The sequence below is a fragment of the Pezoporus occidentalis genome, unplaced genomic scaffold (genome assembly GCF_034315485.1).
Source record: "Pezoporus occidentalis ecotype Australia unplaced genomic scaffold, CSIRO_AGI_Poc_V1 ctg2, whole genome shotgun sequence".
Taxonomy (NCBI): domain Eukaryota; kingdom Metazoa; phylum Chordata; class Aves; order Psittaciformes; family Psittacidae; genus Pezoporus; species Pezoporus occidentalis.
The window spans coordinates 1,568,455-1,590,089 of NW_026913855.1; the positions used below are offsets into that span (position 1 = coordinate 1,568,455).

The window sequence follows — 21,635 nt, forward strand, 5'->3', positions numbered from 1 at the left end:
TAAAGAAGGGAAGACTTCATAATCTTGTTCACACAATAGGTCCACAATAAATGCAGACCCTTCTCTACTGAGCTCAAGGTACAAAAAGTTGAAGCTTCAAACAAAACAAAGAAAACCATAAGAATCTGCTGGATTAGGTGTTACACAGCCTGCAGTGTTAAGAACTGTTCAGCAGTTCTACAATGCCAGAAAATTACTAGCATAAGAAATCCAACCCATAGGAAAATTAAGAACAATTAAATATCAGTAGATTTTTTCTTAACTAAAAAATCATCATCTTATCTCTGCTTAAATTTTTGTTAACCCAATGTCTTACCAGCAGCTGTCTTGCTTTCAGTCACACATGGAAATAGACATGATGACTGGTGTGGCTCCTGGACTCAGAACAGCAGAAGACTTGAAAAGCTCTATCTACTGACGTAAGTGAAGCACAGTGAACCAAACAGCTGCATAGTTTAATAGTGCTGCCATGACTGTTTTTATTGAAAGAGCCTATGCTTCATCTGCTTTGCTGCATGAAGAGTACTTTGGACCCATTCCATTTAAATGAATGATGTTCCCATGAAAAGACAGAAAATAAAAGCACAACACTGGAAACAACAGTTCCTATAGCACACAGGAACAGAGCAGGCCTAGGGTTATGGGCTAGAGCCACGTTAGAGCTACAAGCTAATGACGTCCTCCCACTGTTAGCTGGTTGTGGATGAAAAGATTATGAAGGACATAACAAAAAGATATCTCGATGAAACTTGCTAATTCAGTAAGATTAAATCATCAAAGGACCATTTAAGAGGACAGGTGTGTGGTTTACCCCTTCTGTAAAGGAAACAGGCTTAGCACTTCTCACACTGATAGTAAACCCCATTGGCTACCTCACATTGGGATCACAAGGCTAGAGCACAGCTAGAAATGCAACCTGAAAGAGATTTGCTCCTCCATTAGCTATCTTCCTAAACTGGCATGACCATAAACTTATGGTAGCTTTGAGATGTTAAGCATATTGCAATAAAAATGTCATTGCTTGGCTTTACTTTAGGTATTGTTACAGATACGGTACCACAGACTTTATTGAGCAATTAAAAAATATACACAAGGGACAAATAGCTTCTTTTTTCTGTATTTTTCAAAATTTGACTTTCTTTCAATTGGAGAACCCAGTTTCAGATATGAAAAGGGCACTTGTTCTACAGTAACTGCATATAACTTGCTCAGTTCCAAGTACTGTATTCATTTTTTGTTACCACTGCTGTCATTATATCTCCAGTTGTTTACGAACTTCTTCGTTCTGGGAATTACAACTAAGTTGTTCTTTCTGATTCTATTTCCCCATAGAGTTCAGCTAGCTTCTTGAACTCAGGGCCCCAGTCTCCAAGGTAATTATAATCCTGGTCAGAGTGTGTTGTGGCTGAATCCAGAGAGCTGATAGATCCAGCTTCTGATCTATGACCCTCATAGGCATATGTCTGTAGGGAGTCATATGGGGGAACACTGGGGTCCAGATCAGCCTCTGCCAGTCTTTGTTTAATGAACTCCTGAACATCTATACTGTCAAGGCTTGAGGAGGCATGATGCCTGAGCACAGGCTTCACTTCAGGGCGAACATCCCTCCGGTATTTTAGCTCCTCAGCAGCTGATGGATTCCTCAGTGCTGTGATGTCAAATGCTTCTGTGTCTTCTTCTCCACCACCTTCATCATCATATGTCACAACATTTTCCCGGACATCTTCTTCTGAAATGATCAGTGGCTCCTTCTTGCTGCGTCTTAGAGTGATGAAAAGGACGACAATTGCTAAAGAGAAAACTGCAGATATTAGAGTAGGTTTAAAATTTACATATGAAATAAGCAGATACATACTAAAGAAATATCAAATACTAAGTCATATACAGAAGTGTAATATTTTCATGCTAATATAGGTATTTGAGATCATTACATCAGGCATGTGTGGAATAAAAGGTCACCAGACCTGTCTAATCTGGAAAAGAGCGTATTTGCATACCTAAGAGAATATTTGTATTAGGTATACTATTTGTATACCTAAGAGGCTTTGCTGTGTAACGTGTTGCCCGAAGATAGATTACTGGAAAGCACCCATACAGCTGTGTTTTGGCATAACAATATGCCAAAGTGCAACAGGCTGAGACCACACAATTAAGGGGAAAATTAATAATGCTGTACTGAAACTACAAACTTCCAATACAGCCTGGTCTTCCAAAGGGCCAGTAAAAAGCACTCTTCATATTATCTTGGTAGAGATTGCTGGGGGTTCTTGAGCCAATAATGAAATGCACTGGTTGGATTATTTGAGATTTCATAAAGAACATAAGAGGGGATAACGTTCTTTCAGTTGAATGAGTTACTAGTGCTGACATTTTTCAGAAGCATTGCTAAGGACTTCCAGTGCTTCATTAAAACCCGTATTTAGCACATATGTCCACTTAAAAGGCAAAAGGTTTATTTTTTTCTATTATTTTTTCTATTTCTATATTATTCTATATCTAATCTTGTATAATAAAACATAGGATTATAAACTAAATTCATTACTGTGCATTTTAAAACAGCCTCTTGACAAAGAAGTTCTGAAGTAAGCTGTGAGGAAAGTTGTCTTCAGAAAATGTAGAGCCTTCAGAAAAAAATCCTCAAAATCTCCTATGTGGGTCACACTGTAATGCCCATTATTTCTTGCTGTCTCTATACGAATGCAAAAAGGCACATGAGTAGTGCACACATATGTACCCAGCAAGTTGTGCCTCTGCCAGAAAAAAAACAAAAACAACAATAACAAAAGACTATATTAACTAACGGGTAGCATTCAAATTGGACTGGGGAAGGGGGAAAAAAAAGTCAAGAGAAAATGCACTTGCAATGGCATTTATCTAATGGAGTCATCTTATAGTCTCATACGGCCCTTGCCCCTGTGGATTATGTTGTGCATTTCTATCAGTTTATCCTACAAAGGTAATTAAGAAATGGCTTTCGTACAGTGCTAATGGTGCTTCTTAAAGTGCAACACATTTCAAAAAGCTTTCCTCATTTCTCTTCTATCATTTTTCACACTGCTGTAGACATGGAATTAGATTCACTGGCTTTTTGAAATATTTCCAAATTACAGAAAAAAGATCTGCAGTGCTAATTACTTGATAACCTCTGAAAAATAGTTCCTGGTGGATTCCAGATACTCATGAACATACTTTAAAGGCACTTTTCCCTATTAATTTTAGCTAAACCTTTCCCCCTTAATCACAGCTATGTGTTTCTAATTACCTTCTACTACCAGGCAGCCTCTGGTTCAGAAACATACCATATTAATTTTTTTTGCCTTTTCACATTCAGAAAGACAATGAAAGGATAGCATTACTCAATATTGTAACATGGTTTACCAAGAAGAATGACAACACAGAGCAGGATTGCGATTAAAGCTCCTGTGCTCAAGCCAGCCGAGGAGAGGAAAGCTTCAGCATGGCAAGTTCTCACTCGTCCATCTTTCTCACAGGCACAAACCCTAATTGTGAGAGTACTGCTGCTGCTGAGAGGGGGCACTCCACCATCAGAAATCAAAACAGGGAGGTAATAGGTATCTTGAGTGGTTCGACTGTATCTCCTTCGTCTTGTCAGGATACTGGCTGTATTATCTACAATATCAAAATGAGAATATAATTTTAATGAAGTAGATTCATTGAGTAGAAGCATGGGGCATTTTACAACTAGACAGTCCTAATCTGTGAAAATTAAGAGTCTAGAATTAAAATTTGTCAGGAAGCATTTGTGGCCAACAGAGTAAAAAGAGAAAGCAGGGGAAGTAATTAATACTACATAAATAAGATTATTTAAGGTCATGTACTTTTCTTAGAGTTTAAATGAACTCTGACAAACATTTTGGGCCCAGTTTGCAAGTGCTTTAATCCCATGCCATGCTGTTGGTAGTATATGGGCCCTTGTAAATGTGAATACCTGGAATTCTGAGGATATCTGTTGTGAAACTCATCCACAACATAAAAATCTTATTAATTTTTAGAAGAATATTAGAATGTCTTCAGCAAAAGTTAAAATAAGATTTTGATGTTTTACTGTTTGTGACAGGTTTTATAGATCAAGTGAGCTTTCAGAAATCACCTGAAAGGACAGTGGCCAAAGAGTCATGCTGTGGAAAGGTCACGAGGCAGGAGGGAAGGGAGGAGAGATGGAGGAAGGGAAAGGAAAAATGAGAAAATATCATATGTTCTAAACTGGTAGAGGTAAAAGGTACGTAAGCAAGGGGGAAACAGTGATGTACGATTTTATCACCATTATGTTACCTAGAGGTCAGCTGGCATATATGTACAGTCAATAAGAATACTAATGTTTATTACAGTCATTGAAAGAGCACATATAGGCACAAATCAAGATAATGAGTTGTCACCCATATCCCTCTAAATCCAAGAAATTAAGGGGCATAAAGAGAGTGCAAGGAAAGAAATGTTACGATAATATGTAGTTGCATCTTATTCTCATGTATATAAAATTTAATTTCAGTTTGTTGCTACCGCTTCATAACTACTGGCCCCTGAATAAGACATAAACTATCCACAGATAAACCAGACTGTAGACACTGAGAAATCTGGGACATGAGCAGCTGTGGGGAGAGAGAGATGGGGACTGTGAAACAGGAAGAGAGATTGGAAGAAAAGAGCTCTCCTTTCATGCTGCTTGCCCATGATTAACAGTCAGAGTTTCCAAATTGCAGGTTTGTGGGTTTGGAGTTTTTTAACAAACAACACTGGGATGACAAGTGCAAAAATATGTCTACTGGATTTCTCTTCGTATTATAATCAAACCGGAAAATTTCTTCTCACTGTAGCTGCAGTGTTAAATGGGTTTATCATAATATATGGAAAAATGAAGTCTGTAGCACTTTGGGAAAATCCAACATGACAATACAGGTAGTGTTGCATATTTTAGCCCATAGGACTGATTACTTTCCACATGCATATTTCAATGGAGGAGGTAAGTTTTTGGTTAAACTTCATACAAACTCTTTACCTACTATTCTTCATGCCACATCTTCTGACAAGCTCTGTGCCGAATTTTAAAAGATTCATTTTAACTCGTTCCTCTCAAAATTTTGCTTTTGCATACCACCTGACTGGTACTGAGAAAACCCAGTAGTATAGCCCTACATGAGCATAATGTAATTACATTATATATTTGGCAAGAGGTTTAACATAAGAAATATCTATGAGGTGGGAAGGGGTTCCCTTGCTGCTGAACCAAGAATCGAGCATCAGGTTACACTGCATTGAAGTTCATTAGCTTTTCTTCTCCATCCCCTCTATTTATCTGCTTGGAAACCTCCAGCATGGTCAGCCTGTTATAAACTCATTAAGTTTTGTTCCTCTCTCTTGCAGTGAGTGCAAAGTATGACATACATTCATTCATTCATTCATTCATTCATTCATTCATTCATTTGTTCGTTCATTCATTTATTCATTTACAATAGGCCTTGAAGTCCTCTTCTACTTGTTCATGTCAAGGTATACTTTTGATGACTGAACCCCAAGATTCATGCCAACTTCCTCTTTAGAGGTATGACACCAGCCACTTCTAATGTTATTTATTTTCATTCAATTTACAGAACCTTATGGAAACCTGAATGAAATGAACAGATAATTTTTTTGTCTGAAAAAATCTGTCACAGAGAAAGATCATCACTTTTGGAAATGGTAGAGGTTATAAAGTACCTATGATAAACCATACTCTTTTCCTTACAATGTTATTTACTAAACACACACGCACACACAAAATAGTGTGTTCAATAACCTACAGAAGAACCCCAATACAGAGGTGATTAAAAGATATACAGTAAATCAGTATTTTCTTTTGACACAGAATTGCGGACATACTTCCTATGTGCCTATAGAATATGACATACAGAAGGATTTCGTTTATTCTCATGAAGAACCTGTTAAACTTCTCCATAGTGCTTAATCTGGGCTTGTGAAATCTTATGAAAACATACCGAGGTATTCTCATTAATGATGATTTTTTTTCATTATCTTATTGTTAAGAAATTATTTTCACATTATTCTGCAACTAGACTAAGAAGCAGTGTTCTGTGTTATAATTGAGTCAACTGAAGAAATCAAGCTTTATGTCACTGAAATTCAGACTCCATTTATTGTATGTAGAAAACTCTCCCCTAAAGCAGACTGAGCAGTGGCCTTAAGGTCATAATTATAGACCATGCCCACACATGGAGGTCTTACTAAGCTCTACCAGTTTAATTCTAAGATATATGGAAAAGTCCTCAGTCTTATTTTACAAATTTGGACGAGCTTGCACTTTAATACATGTATGCCTTCTACTTTTAATTAAAGGCAGTACATGAATAATCTCACTGATCTATTTTAAAATACTCCTAAACCAAGCAAATAATTTTATGGAACACAAACTGCAATGAGGTAGATTGCCTGCATGTCTTTAATTTTTCAAGAAATATCTTGGTACAAACAGAGGGTAAAGTAAGCAGATGTTCTTTCTGCTGCATAGTGTTACATAAAAACATTTTGCTAGCATTTTTAAAATAGTATCTTGCCCGTTTGCCACTCTCTCCTTTTTTTTTTATGCTACACTGTCAGTCCCAACTCCCTAATACTGCTGGAGGACACAGATAAAATCTTCAGTGGTTCAAAGAGGGAAACCACCATAGAATACAAAATGACCTTCAGCTGGTCTGCCTGTCAGCTGCCAAAACAGTGGCAGATTGAGCTCTAGATACAGCCCAAGAGCAGAAATAACCTCACATATCTGTGATTAGTAGGGAATTTCAAATGAATACATATTTTGCATAAAAAGAAGTTAATGCTGACAGTATATATAAGGTGATGACTGCTGTTTCTGTCTTTCTGCATTCAGAAAAAAAACTGTGTATCACCACTTCATATGCATGAAAAACTCCACTCACTTTCTAGCTGTTCAGAATCCATTTTATAATTGCTTCACTTCCTTGTAATGCAGCTTATTACAAATTATTAGCAGAGCTCTCCTCCAGCCATTTCTCTTTTTATCTCCTCCAGTTGCAGGTTGTCAAACAAAACAAGGCTTGGGAGTGAGCATGATCCGTGGAAAAAGGACTGTTCCCACCACTAAATTTTAGCATTCTCACTGGCATTGTGTTTGTCTGGACCAATTAGGACTCTCACGTAACACCCAACCACAGTCAGAGCTAGCAGCACATGGCAAGGACCCTTTCCAGCAGGCAGTATGGACAAGAGTGCACCAGGTTTGTCTCCCCTCACGTTACACAGTGCTTCAACATTATTTCAACAACCTGCTTATCCCGAACAGCCTCATGCTACACACTGCAGCAGGTAACTTCCTTCTGTCACATGATAGCACGGCTCTGTTGGGCTGGCAATACAAATTTTCACATTATTTCATAAATTCAGAAGAGAAAAAAAAACTGTAATAACGAAACCTGAGCTACCCTGTGGGTTGTTCTTTGTTCTTTTTCTCTCAGCACTAACATTGCCACAATAAAGTCTGAGTGGTCACACAGAAATCCCACTAAAGTCATTAGAGAAGTACAATACTCCCACATGCACTTTTTAGCACATGTACTTATCAACAGAAAGAGAAAGCAATTTCAAAGAAGTGTCAGTTCTGAGAAGAATTATATTTCAAGTTACAATAAATAAGAAGGTGACATCAGAACAAAGTTGTACAGAAATAATACCTTAAAAACCTAAGGATATTTTCAAGGACTCAATTTGAAATGTAAATTCTGTAGTGACACTACATCCGTGAGCTAAGCATTAATATTAACAACTGTCACGTCTCTCAACCCAGAAGAAAAAATTCTCAGATCTCATACTGTTAAATCCAAAAAGTGACAGCAAGTGTTATTACCAATAATAAGAACAGTCTTTCATTTTTTGCTTAATACTGTATTTCTATTATGATGTCTACGAACCCCAAACACGTCAGTTCTGCTACCTTGTCCATATAAGAAAATTCTAAAACTTTTTTTTCCATGCCAATTTTGTTGGGCCTACAGCCAAAGAAGGCCCAGTATTCAAATCTGAGCAGGAAAGCATAGCCTCCTCCTTCCATCCTCTGGCATAAATGAAAAAAAAAAAAAAAGAAAAGAGTGAATGATCTATGATCACCATACAGCTACAGAAAAAGTGATGAAAAAGCAGGCTGAAAAGAAAAGCATCAGAGACTGAATATCATGAACAAAACCTGAGTATTCCTGAGCAGGAACTTAGCAGTAATGAAAGGATTTAAGCACAAGAGATTTTTGGCAAAGATGTAAAAGAAAGAGCATTGAGATACAAGCATGTATACTATAACTGTGGACAGATGTGGGAAAATTGTGAGGAAAATATATGAAACTGTGAGTAAACTAAAAAGACAAGACCAAAATGACAAAATAGACAAACCTGATAATTTGAATGTTACAGTGAAAAAATCTAGAAAGAGCTATAATTAAATAACGCTCCTCTTGGGTGGAAGGTCTTGCCAAACAAGGGACTGACAGTTTTATACTGCACAAAGTAAATAAAAATTGGGGGGAAAAAAAAAAAAGACATTTTTTTCTTTTAACGCTGTATTTGTTCTATCAACATTAAATTGTTTTTTTTCTGGTATCATTAACATCACAGAATTAAATATTAGTGTAAGGCACAATTTTAGGCAAAGATGAAACCAGAATAAATTTTTTAGTTTTAAAAAATTGCCATGGTGGATTTACTGTGTTTGTATTCTCTTGAGCAATAACCAGATTTCTGTAGAAACAGATGTTACATGACATATAACCAGGACATTCTGTGACAACATACACAATCATATGCATTCCCAAAGAAAAAAAAAATGTAAAGCTTTTCCTTCAATCAGTTTCACAAGTTAAAAAAAAAAAAAAAGTGTATGCCTGTGTGTACATATGACCAAAACACTGGAAAGTAACTCAGCTCCCACATACTATTCTTTGTTGTTAAATCTTTCAGAGTATTTTACAAATGAGATCTCTACCATTTTTACAGCAAAGAAAACTGCATCTAAGAACTGATTTTCTGAAGGACCCTGAGAATCAAGGATAGTGGAAAATGACCAAAGCTAATGACATTGGCATAATACAGAAATAATGTCTCTGATGGTGTAGTCAGAGCTCTATTCTTGAGGACATTCGTATTTAAAGGTATGCTAACAAAATGAATAGATAATAAAAGCTTAGCTAAACTGCAGTAGCAGCTGCATCCTGACACCTATTCTGATGTTCTAAGTTTTCATGTTTTAACTGTTTCCATTCCTTATCAAAACCTACTGGAAGACCCACTGAGAGAGGAGCTAAAGACATGGCAACTGTTAAGAGAAGGATCTTACTGTGAAACAAACAAACAAAAAAATCACACAAATTGTAAAAGTTACAGGCAGATGCTGATGACATAGGAAAGCATTTACCGAGGGGAAAAACAAAGCTTGCTTGAAAGTGAGGAGAGAGGTCATGGACTGAGAAATTCCTTTGATACCTGAAAACAAATACAGCAGGTAGACAAAGAAAACAACTGTGTAGGATAGCAGCAATAGCACTAGGATGATATGGACTACAGATCTGATTCCTCTAGGCTTGGAAGGAAAGACCTTTTTATTGCAACAGATTTAAACTGTGAACTTAAGCCCTGAGAAGTACTATAAGAACCATGAATCTCTGGAGAGGAAAGGGCTGACTGCTAAGGGAAATTTACAACACCAGCATAGGGAGTGATTTGTGTAATTCCCTGTGGTGCACATTGACCCATTTCATGATCTAAACTTTCTTGTATTTGGGCTGTGCTTTGCAAATGTCACAATTAGGGCTTAATATTAATCTCAAGTGGGTTTGAGGTTACACATGGGAAATTCTTCATGGCTCTAATGCAGCAGTTCTTCACACTCTGAAGAAGTGGTAGTTTATTAAGCTAGACTGCACACTGTATACAAAGCTGTTCTCCCATTCCTTTCTCCATCATCTCTGCCTTCTTACACTGAGTTCTAGAGCTATGAAAAGAAAAGAGAGCATAGGAAAAACGAGGAAGCTGAAATACAGTGATAACACCATGGAAGGTGACTACTGGAGCACTTTGGAAGATTCTCATTTAGTATTCACAATTCGAGAATTCCTTTGGCTCATTATACATTAGAGGCAGACACAAGAGAAATGGAAATAAAAAAAATAAAGTAAAATCCTCTTTATAGCTTAAGGCATGTTTTAATTTTCAGCTCTGCCTATACCAGCAACTTCTATAAATTTTCTCAGAAGTCATAACTAATTAAACCCAAAGAAAATACATTAGAATGATTTGCTTTTCTTATATTTCTAAAGTTAGAGCAGTTTGCTTATGTGGGACTATACTGATAGGCATTTCTTTACTGATAACACTTGTAAATATTTTTTCTTTTGTGCTGGTTTCAAAGCTCTTGCCAGTGGGGAAAAAGCTATTGTAAATTTTTAGTTCATTGGGTAGCAAAAATGAAAAGCAACATGGAAAGCTTTTGGGGCCTAAAACATACTTACCTACTTAGGAGTTGTTTGTGAAACACCGACAGGTAGCAGCATTGAAAGAAATGCATGAATAACCTATACACTAACCCACCTATCTGATCAGTCAGACCCAACTTTTTAAAATCAAAAAGTGATCAAAGATGTTCAGAGGCTTGAGGAAGAAAAAAGTCTCCTCCTACAGCAGCTAGTCCTTATTTTCTGTACTTTGTACAAAAAGTCCTATTTTTGTTTTATATATTGATTTGGTGACAACACCTGCTTAAGCATTCAACCCATTTACAGTAATAGCACTGCTATGGACTGTACTTACAGTTACCATGTATAATGCTAACATTCCACTTTCTCAGATACCATTTCTCTCTCATTACAACTTGTCTTCTTTACAGGATATTTCATGGAAGGGCAGTAGGAACTTGCAATACTACATAACCATTGCAAACATGCCACTTTGATGTAAAGGAAGGCAGGAATTACGTAGCTGTTTCCTGTTAAGTTGTACTGCAAAGAGGGGGTTTCAGCCTGACCTCTTTAATGCCACTTCAGACACTCCAGAGCAACCAAGACATGGCATGCTTATTTGCATCTCTTAAGCCCTAAAGCCAGATCGCTGAGCTGCTACAGACATCCTGTGCAATATGGTTGTAGATAAGACTTTTGTGCATATAAAGGAAGAGATAAACAGAAATTTCACCAAGGGAATTCACGCTGGGATGGGATGAATTACTCTCTGGAGTTTGCTCTCTTCCTAAATAACCACATGTCATGTAAAACTGATCTAGTTTTTACTCATTTTTCATCTGTGACACAGGAAAAATGTTAATTTGCATCACAGGCATGGGTGGATGAACATGCCACAAATTTCATTTTATGCAGATGCTATTGAACTCATCATGCTCTAGATTTCATAGAAAACCAGGTCTCTCCTTCTGTGGGTATTAATGTATCTTTTGGCATAACATTAACAAAAAGGATTCTCCAAAGGGATAACATCAGAAAAATGGCCTACCTTTGTTCTGACTCCAGAATGTTCTCCATCACTGGGCAATTTTCAAAAAGCCACTTTGAGAAAAGTGGGCAGAGGGGAAAAATAAAACTGCAAATATTTTTGTGAAATGAAACTTTTTTCCTGAAGAAATAAAAGGAAAGGAGAACAAATGCTAAGCATTCTCTTGGGAGCTGGTCTTCCTTGAAGGTAATGCAAACTTTGTCTACTTTCATAAGTCATCAGTCTCAATTTATTGAAGTACTACAATGTACAAATCATACTGGCAGTGTTGGGTGAATGTACGCAGCTCCTGCACAAACCTTTATCTTCCAGGATATTTACAATAGCCATTGAAGCATCTATGTTACACTGTATATCTTGTGATAAAAAATTCCACTGGCAAAACGATGCTTTACAGTGCATAAAATTCATAAACGTTCTTTTGCACTTAAGTGAACTGTTCTTTGAGGGTTCAGTCTTTTGCCAGCTCCTTGAAAAGTGTCATGCAACTTCTGAAAGTCTTTAACAGGTAAAAAAATAGGCAGGAAGGAAGAGAGAATTAATTTTTTAAACCAAGACAGACAGACTATGCTAATGTGTGTGTCTATGTATTAACAGTTGGGGATATCATAACAATGAAGTATACTCAATGCATTTTCTATCAAACTGATGAATTTTGACAAATATATCAACCATTCCTTAAGCATCTAGAAAAATATTATGCTTCAGGATTAAAAAAAAAAAAAAAAGAAAAAAGTACAATTTAAAATTAAGTACTGAAAACCAGATCTAGTATGAAGAAGTTCTTTCATCTTTCCTGTGATACACCAACAGAAGGTGGTTTAGTCTTATATTGCCCAGGCAGATATTTCTGGTTAGGCAAAAAAGTGTAAATTTGAGATATTATGCACAAGTGAAAAAAAGCATTAAAAAATTATCTGCGATAAAATCCGAAAAAACAAAGTGAGAATAACACAGACAACAATGAACTGAGTTACGTAGTATCTGAACTGCAACATCAAAGCACCTCCAATATTTGGCTGCTCAGGTTTTAATAGAAATTGCAACATTTTTCTGGACAGAATAAATTGTAAACAGCCCTGTTTTCATTTTAAAACCTTCATAATACAATTCCCAAGCAAATAAAAAGGCATCTTCCCTGGGTTTCTCTCTAAAATTGCAGGAAATGATTACAACTTAATTTGTTTTCTTTGTATAGCAAACAAATTCTATTGCAGTTCGTGTTCTGGCTTGCTTACATGTGTACAGATACTGCGCCATTTTGTTGGCTGTTCTCTTGTTTATACTCTGAAGCCTTTATTCTCCCTGAATACACTTTTTTACTTTACTTTTTTACACTTTGTCAGTGTAAAAAAAAAAACCCAAATAGCAACAAAGAATCTACTATAGCATAAGAATCCAGCCAGTAGGGAAAAAAGTATAATATTCTGTCTCTTCCATTTTTTTTTAGTTCTTTAAAATGAAAATTGTAAACACCAAGAGAATCCAGAAGGTGATCCAAGAACTCTTACATTCTGCTGGACTGCATATTTTGTATAGCCCTGTGGCTCTCTCTTGATATCCACTTTCCTGAGGGTTTTAAGCTCTTTGCTATGAGGTTGCATATTCAAAGGCTGGAGCTTTAATATTCTGGATTGTTAATGAGTAAAGACAGTAGCTCAGGTTTGTACTTTCGTCTTATTCAGAGATAAAAGTTTAACTGGTCATATGATCAACTATCTGCACTGACACTTTAATATCTATTTCCTCTGTGGAAGCCATAGAATATTATTGACCTGAATCATATACATGCTGTGACTGTATAATGCTGCAGCCCATATAGGTAGGTACAGACAAGATATGAAATCTTATGCTTGTGCAAGTCCTCTACATTTTCATCAAAGTGCATAGATATAAGCATTAATATTTAAAGACCCAGTTTACTGTGGCAGCTTATAGGTCTTGTAGCTCTACTGATGAAAATGGAATAGGGGAACATTCATGCAATAGTGTATTTGGGCTCAAGAAGCAGAATTCTCTTGTTCTAGGTTATGAAAACAAGGGAAGAAAATGCGTACTTAGATTTTTCTGAAATGAAACCTTTGTCCTGAAGAAAGAAAAGGAAAGGATGACTGGCTCCAAAGATGACTGTAAGACAAATATAGATTTGCAGTGACAGATACAGCTACCACTGAATACCACTTTCAGTGTGATATGAGATTTTGTTGTTATTGTTCTGCAAAACATTATTGAAAACTCTCTTAAGGTAGTTGTTTTGTTTTTGTTTTTTTTTTTTAATTATTGCATCCATAGGGAAAAAATAGCAGCTACCTTGTGTTAAGAGCATCTGATTCTTTTTAACAGCTGATGCTCAAAACCATGGGTTTTCAAAACTGCAAACTTACCACAGACATAAGAAAAGCCTATTCTGTGCACCTTCTCTCATCTATTTCCTAAAATAAAAAGCAACAAAAATTACGTTTATGAATTAGAATAGATGATGAATATTAAACTTGCAAATGCCAGATATCTGGATACTTACTGTGCTTTCTAAGTGCTTCACTGATACTTTACATATAGATTGTATCACAAAGGTCCCAGTAAAGGGCATCGTTTAAACAATACAATCAAATCGTCATGTGAAAAGCAAAACAATGAAAATATTTTTGTTTTTAAGATAAATTTCTTACTATAATTTGATTTAAACTGTCATTGCGTTAATTATGTGGGCAAACTGCATTTCTTGAGTTTCTGTATGTGTAGAAGTTTTTTGTGAGATGCACAGGGAGTGCATACTTACTTTTCGTGTCTCCTTAGATAAAATAAAAACATAATGCACAAAAGGCCTTTAGCTTAAACTTTTCCAGTTCTTTCCCCTGCTTTCCCCTGCCAAATCCAATTTAGGATAATCCAAACCTTGCCTTCTGCTGTTGGTGGCAAAATCATTGCTCACTGCTCTTTGGGAGGTAACAAGAAAACAGCAAGTACTTACTACTGCATATTTATACCCAAGGCATGACACTGATGCATTAGAGATTTCTGAAAATTTCTAACCCTCTCATACACCTATTTTGGTAAACAACTTGTGTTGATATGCAGTCCTTAAAGTATAACACAGCATTTTCCACTGTTAGTAAACAACATACAATACAAATCCCAAGTAAAATATGTTCAAGACCATAAATTATCTACTTTATTATGAATCACAATTTCAACAGTTATTCAAAACCACATCTAGACAGAAGCATCTTGTATGGAAATGAACACAGCCATGGTCTTTCAAATGAGAACACAGTCCAATATTCAAGGAGTTTATCTGAATCTTGGACTCAGATACAAATATACACAACAGTACACTTCTTTCAGAAACAGTCCCTCTGGCATTTGCTATGACTATCTGAGTGGAAGTGATATATTAATATGGGAAAGGGCTGGAGTCATCATTTAAGGAATATTTTTAATATATGAGTTAGTCCATCAAGTATTATTAGCGTTTAAATATTGATAGATATTGGATTGATCTCTTTTGGAATCAGAATTTCAGGACAATGAATCTAGATCAAATAAATAGCATGACTTGATTATTTTTTTCCTGCTGTGTGTATAGTTAAACATTGGAACAGATTCTTTAGGAGGATTATGCGGTATTCTTCCCTGAAAGGTTTTAAGAAACAGATAAAAAATATCATGAATAATAGTTTAAACATTAATGTATGTAGCAGTGATGGAGTTAATGCTTCTCAGTCATTACAGATGAGTAGTGATCTGTAAGATCTCAGAAGGTATTCCATGGCAATACTGCAAAAATATAGCTGTAAAATAAAGCCAACCACCCCATCCTTCCACACAGCATACAAACCAACCTTCACAATACACACATACACTAAAGCTCAAGAGGAAGACTACAGACAAGCATTTAAAGTTTACTTTCATTTTCATCAGGTTTTAAAATGGAAACCACGAAGTAAGTCTCAATAAATAATAAGGCTGATTTGTTTGGGTTGTTTTTTTGTTTGTTTGGCGTTTGGGGGGGGGTGTGTGTGTTTGTTTTTGTTTTTTAAGGCTAAATGATTCTTTGATTCAAGACATGCTCATAACCACTTGTGCAAAGTGACCCTGAAGGCCATTTTCCCTCTGGGCCTATTTGCTGTGAACTTCTGATTGTACTTTTTAGGCACACTTTGTTAGGAAGGGCATGAAGTCATCCAGGAAGCACTGAAGGACCTGTTCATGGTATCACAGCTGTAAAAGTAAGCATTAATTCAGCTTTCTATGCCCTGTAAATTCTTATTTTCTCCTTTAAGCAATAACCAGCAATAACCTTGACAGTACCCACTCAGTGCTATTCACCATGAAATAAACCAAATTGCCAACATCTTTCTCGCTAATCCACTTTTTAAAAACATTCCTGAAAGTGTGAAGTATAAATGCTAAAATAAAATGCAATATATATTAAAATAATGCAATTATTCATAATTTCCAATTATTCATAGTTTGCAATATGTTGTATACACCATGTCCTTGATATCAGCCAGTTCAGTGATGACAGATTACAGTTTTCCTCTTCTGTCAAGAAACTCATGGAAACTGTTCTGTTCAATAAGACATCCCAGACAAAACAGAGACCCATTTCTTTGAGATTTATGTATTTGATTTACCTTCATTGTCCCTTAGAGTAAAGTTGGGATTCAAAGAAAGCCCTTCATCAAGGGAAAAATGGAATCTTGCCCCATTTGCAGAGTTATCTTTGTCAGTTGCAGTGATAGTCTGAATTACCTGAAATAAAAATTAACAGTGAAGGTGTTGAAATTTGAACTTGACCCAAATAGTACCTGGCTTCATCAGGATGCTCAAACTTACCTTATTTTAATTTTCTACTTCACGGCTGCTAAATTCAACTGATGAAGTGACTGGGCCATTAATTTGATTTCACCAGCATGAAATATTTTAGCAACCACACCTCAGGGCTAGGTAAAAGCATCTAAAGCATCTATACTTTCTGACATTATGATACATTCAGGACCTGGTACAGAGATTTTCACCTTCCTCATTACACACTGGTGACTTTCAGAATTAGAGTTTCACCTAAACATCTGTTTTTATGGAGCCAAAATTCAGGCTGAACCAGGATGTTCTATGAGGACCACCATCTGCTAGCCATCCCACTAATTAGATGTACTTCTATTGGTCATGAAAAGTAACTGTTTAACCAAAATGGCAAGTATATAATACTGGCGGACTAAAATTCCTCTTAAGAATCATTTTTAAGTTGACTGAGATCAGAACACGAGGAACAGCAGCCAGTCCTGATTTTAGTCTGGTTTTCCCCAAAGCAACAGAATTTGATGGGAGAGGTATTTTTGAAAGGTAGCACCTTTCCCTTTGAAAGCCCCGGTGGTTTCTAAGATTTACTTTCAACTAAATACGAGCTAAGCTTTTGGAATGTGTGACCAAGCAATATTTCTACTCCTGCTTTCATTTTCATGCTGGGTCTGGAAACTGAAGTGCTAAAGTAGAATTTAATAAAAGTTGTTCTTGTGATATAGGCAGTGAAGCCCACACAGACAGCTGCACAGAGCTGATAGATATCCTAAGGGAACATGAGAGGGGGAGGGAAAGAGCTCTTTTCATGAGAATTTTTCTGTTCACTGTTCAGCTGTAGCCCGTCTGGACTGAACCTGAAGCATAAACAGTACAGGCTCACGGATCTGGCCTATTTTAAAACTAAAAGACAACATACAGTTCTCTACCTTTGTTCACATAAGAGAAGCAAAACAAACACATATTTAAACAAATACATAGAGCACAATGCTTATTTCTTTGACTATATACAATATAGTACATTATATTGATTATACACACATGACACAACTAATAATATTGATGATAATTGCTAAGAATATTTTAGAAGTTTGTTGTAATAATTTTTGGTAAACTGTAGTAGAATAAGATCAGTCGGAGACATCTATAATCATGCAGCTTGCCAAAGTCATGGTAATATTGGTGAAAATGCCTGGCAAAAGCTAATTGTTCTCTACTGAATTTTGCTAAGGTAGCATATCTGTTATTGAAATACCTACCATGTAAAACCAGAAAAGTAAGATTAACTTAGCTAGATCTATTCAGCTAATAATGCTAAAAAAGTATGAGGCAAAACAAGAAAAAAGTGAAGTTGATGGAGAAATATTTTCAAGAGAATCAATTTTTATTACTACTCAAATACTAAAAATACTGTTAAAGACCATGCATAGTTGTGAAAAGTTCAGGCAAGATCATAAAAAAAAGATATGGATTTATTAAATGGTGTTTACAAATCCTCAGTACTGTTTATCATTGAAACATAAGTCATTCTGCCAAGCACTTTCAGCTTTTAGTTGACAGCCTAGTAGACAGACTTTTGTCCTGTCGTCCTCTCTTCCATAAAATGTTCAGTGACATTTTACAGAATCTCGCTTCAAGAACATGCCATTTTTGCAACAAAAATACCTGTGATCAAGGCCTCTTTGCCACAAGACTTTTAAAAAAAAAAAAAAATTTGGTTTTAGGACTAATTTTAAAACTCACAAAATATACTGTCACCGTACACACTCTTTCAGATTAATCCGGAGGTGAGGAACAAAAGTGTGTGTCCCCTTAAGACTCAAACGTACTGTTAACCTTTTCTAATTAATGACCCAAATAATTAATGGCCTATTAGTAGACATTAACATTCACCTTACCAAGCTGACTGAAACAGAAATGTAGACATAGAACCTCAGCTGCTGTAAAGCTCAGTTGACAGCACTGAAGCGATGAAACTGGAGGGTTATGCTATTTTTAAAGCCAAGAGTTGCAAGAAAAGAGGGAGTTTCAAGAATGGAGGAGAACTAATTGAGGAGGATAGAGAGCAGGTACTAAATTTTACTCAGATACTTTCCAGAACTGAATCAATAAAAGAGAAAATATACACATGACAAATTTATAGCAGAGATGTTCCTTGGCTGCTAACATTGATTTCTTTTGGCTATTAGAAATAAGAGCATCCAGGGTAAGGTAGCTCATGTTGACAGCACAATATTTATACACCCTGATTCTGAAGAAGTTCTTTGTACATGTATGTGTGTGTGCGCGGGCACGAACATGTACAGTGATGGATAGTGTCAGGGAAATGACATTTCACTACTATAACAACTTTCTCTATTATTCCCCTGAAAAGCCCCAGAAAAAAATTATCTTTGGAGAGCTGTAGTGAATGTGACTTGCAGATCTAGACAGAAATTTTAATAGGTTCATACTCTGCCAGGAGAAACAATGAACTTGGAAACACTCAAAAAACCTATAAACTCTTCACTCCACTTTTCAAAACAAAGCATTTAACTTTTTTTTTACATCACTATTTGCTCTTATTATCCTTAAAATAATTAAAAAAAATGCATTTGAAGCAATGGAAAAAATATTTTTAAGTTCATTTTGCAGAAGACTGAAAAATTTCATTTTCCTACACTTATATTTCATAATCACTCACAAAATCAGTATATTTCTAGAATTCAAGAGTTCTCCAAGTCTAGATACTATATAAGATCAAAATACAGCTACTTTACTTACTTTAATATATAAGATCAACCAGGCTTCACCTGTAAGGTGTTGGAGATACTTAGTTTATCTTGACAACAAGGTGATTGCTAAGGCAGTAAAGCTGTCACTTCAGCATGGAAATGCTCATCTTCCCACAGGCTTTTTCTGTTTGCTATGCTTTAGGGGGATTCATTTAAGCACTTAAGTCCTTAAGTTTTATTGGCTTTTTTTTTTATTTTTGAAGGAACTATAATGAGCTGTGGAGGGAAAGGAAGCAAGAGACAAGAGGCTGTGCAATTAAATGATACTGTGATTTCTCTACATAGAAGCCTCTTGAACACAAACAAGCAAACTCAAAAAGTCTTCCAGCGACAAACTACTAGTTAGTTTATCTTGCACATAACACAGTCAGAATGGACCTGCTGAGGAAAGAAACCGGGCTCTTCCAGGGCAGTGCAGGGCTGGAGCTCTACCTCAAAAGCACTAGTCAAACAGAAATGCCTGGCAGTACCTGACAGAATTTGTTCTTTAGTGCTAAATCTTATGAATCTTTCTCACAAGATGATGAATACTCAGAGTAAATACTACCTTTTTAGTGATCCAAAACCATCCAGCTGGGCATGCTTTTTGGCATATGGAACACTTGTCTTGTTCTGTAATCCTTGTTTATTTGTCCTTCCCTAATATTTGTTGAACACTGTCATTTTCTTTATTAAACTAGACAGCACAATATTATGAGTAAGAGATGTGTACTTTTGTATTTTGTTTTTGTTTTGTTTTTTGTACAGTGGAATGATTTCACAATGTTTTCTGAAGCCTTGCCATGCAATGCATATAAAAATTAGTGCATGTCATATATGTGATCGAGGCCTGTTAAAGAATACAATAGCATGCTGATCCAGCTACTTTAAGAGTCTACTGTTTGTACTTCTGCTTGTAGAATACTTCATGGTAGCAATAATCTTGGGTGTTAACTGCGATGCTGCAGAGATCAGGAGTCACTCATGCTTGCAATGGTAGCTCTGAGAGAAATAGGATGCTGACTGAAATCAGGAGCAAATGATGTTACTGGAAAGCTTATTTTATCCTTTAAACATCTCTTGTAAATTTCTATTTGCGAAGCTAGTACTGGAGAGTTAAGACTCTGCTGATAAGAAACATCAGCTACTCACTACCAACACCACCCCCACCCAGCTAACAGTGCATTTCTGAGCTAGCTTTGCTGCATGCTTTAGTTTATTATTAATTATAACAATTATGTTAAATTATATAAATTTTAAAAATATCAGGATATGTTGAAAGCAGTTGCAACTTATGCTAAGAAATGTCACCTTATTTTTTTAAAAAATAGTTTTTTACAAGTTCTAATTCTTCTATTAAGGCTTTAATTAATGTTTTCAGAACATTATTTTTACTTTAATAAGCATGCTAATAAGAGATATTCAGTCGATAGACCTACTTGGATTTTCAAAGGCTTTGAGTGAGGTGTCTCAATAAGAGCACTTAAGAAAACTATATGATAAGAGGGAAGGCCCTTGCACAAGTAATTGCTCAAAAGACAGGAAATAGTGTCTCTTCTGTAAAATGTCTATTCCACAAAGAGAGGAAGTCACAGGGATTTCCTGTTCCAAACAGGTTTATGCTGTGCCATTTGCTCATTATTACACTGACCATTTTATAAAGAGTATGAATAATCAGCCCGCCTATTTATGATACTGAGTTGTTCAAAGAGGAAAAAAGGAAGGGCTGACACTAAAGACCTCCAATACTGGGTAGCCAGGCAATACAAGGACAGGTGAAATTCTTTATACATTGACATAAAGTCTTAACTTCACATACATGATGATGAACTCTAAGTTGACCATTACTTCCAATGATAATGGTGTTATGGCAGACAGTTTTTTGCATTCAGTGCTTACTAGTGGTTAAAAAGAAAACTGTTAGAAATTGCTAGCAAAGGAAGAGAACAAAGCAGAGATCATATACTATGAATCAGAAACTATGATAAGAATTATAGACCACTGCATTGTGAATCTTGTTTCCTCATCTCAAGGTGAATAGAGAGGAACTGGAGGAAGTTTAATGGATGACAAGATGAATGATCAAAAGCATAGAAGGACTTTATCATAGCTTGTCCAAGTAGGACTCTTCAGTCTGGACAAGAGATGGCTGAGGGGCAATGCGCTAAAGATTTATGAATAGCACAGAGATAATAAATAGGGATCAGCTACTCCCTCTCTCTCTTTTGCTCTCCCAACACAATAACTGGTAAATACTGATTGAAGACAGCATGGGAAGATTAAAATAAAAAAAGAAAAAAAAAAGAAAAACAATGAAGAAGGAGATAGGTCTTCCTGAAACATGCAATTAAACTAAAATTCCTTGCTGCATGAAGTAGCAGCTATCAAATGTTTTTGTTTGTTGTAGGAAAATCTAGATTAATATAAGATAGTTATTAAAGGTTTATGGTTTTCATAACCACAGAAACCACTCAGGAAATATACGAGTTCACAACTGCAAATTAAAACCTGTATAAAGACAAAATCAGCATAGAGTGCTAGGTAAAAGCTCAATCTATG

General features: G+C 36.0%; 1 protein-coding gene across 2 annotated transcripts in view; it reads right to left on the reverse strand.

Moving 5' to 3' along the window:
- Positions 1–365: 365 nt before the first annotated feature.
- Positions 366–21,635, reverse strand: part of CDH18 (cadherin 18) — a 255,786-nt gene continuing 234,516 nt past the window's right edge. The window contains exons 12-14 of one of the 2 annotated variants that reach the window (XM_062617680.1): positions 16,161–16,278; positions 3,379–3,630; positions 366–1,789 (exon numbers count right to left, since the gene is read on the reverse strand). In XM_062617680.1, the coding sequence (XP_062473664.1) occupies positions 1,299–1,789; positions 3,379–3,630; positions 16,161–16,278 (861 nt within the window). In that variant the 3' untranslated portion in view covers positions 366–1,298. Of the gene's footprint in view, positions 1,802–3,378; positions 3,631–16,160; positions 16,279–21,635 lie in introns of both variants that reach the window. The other variant, XM_062617679.1, reaches the window with a different exon arrangement.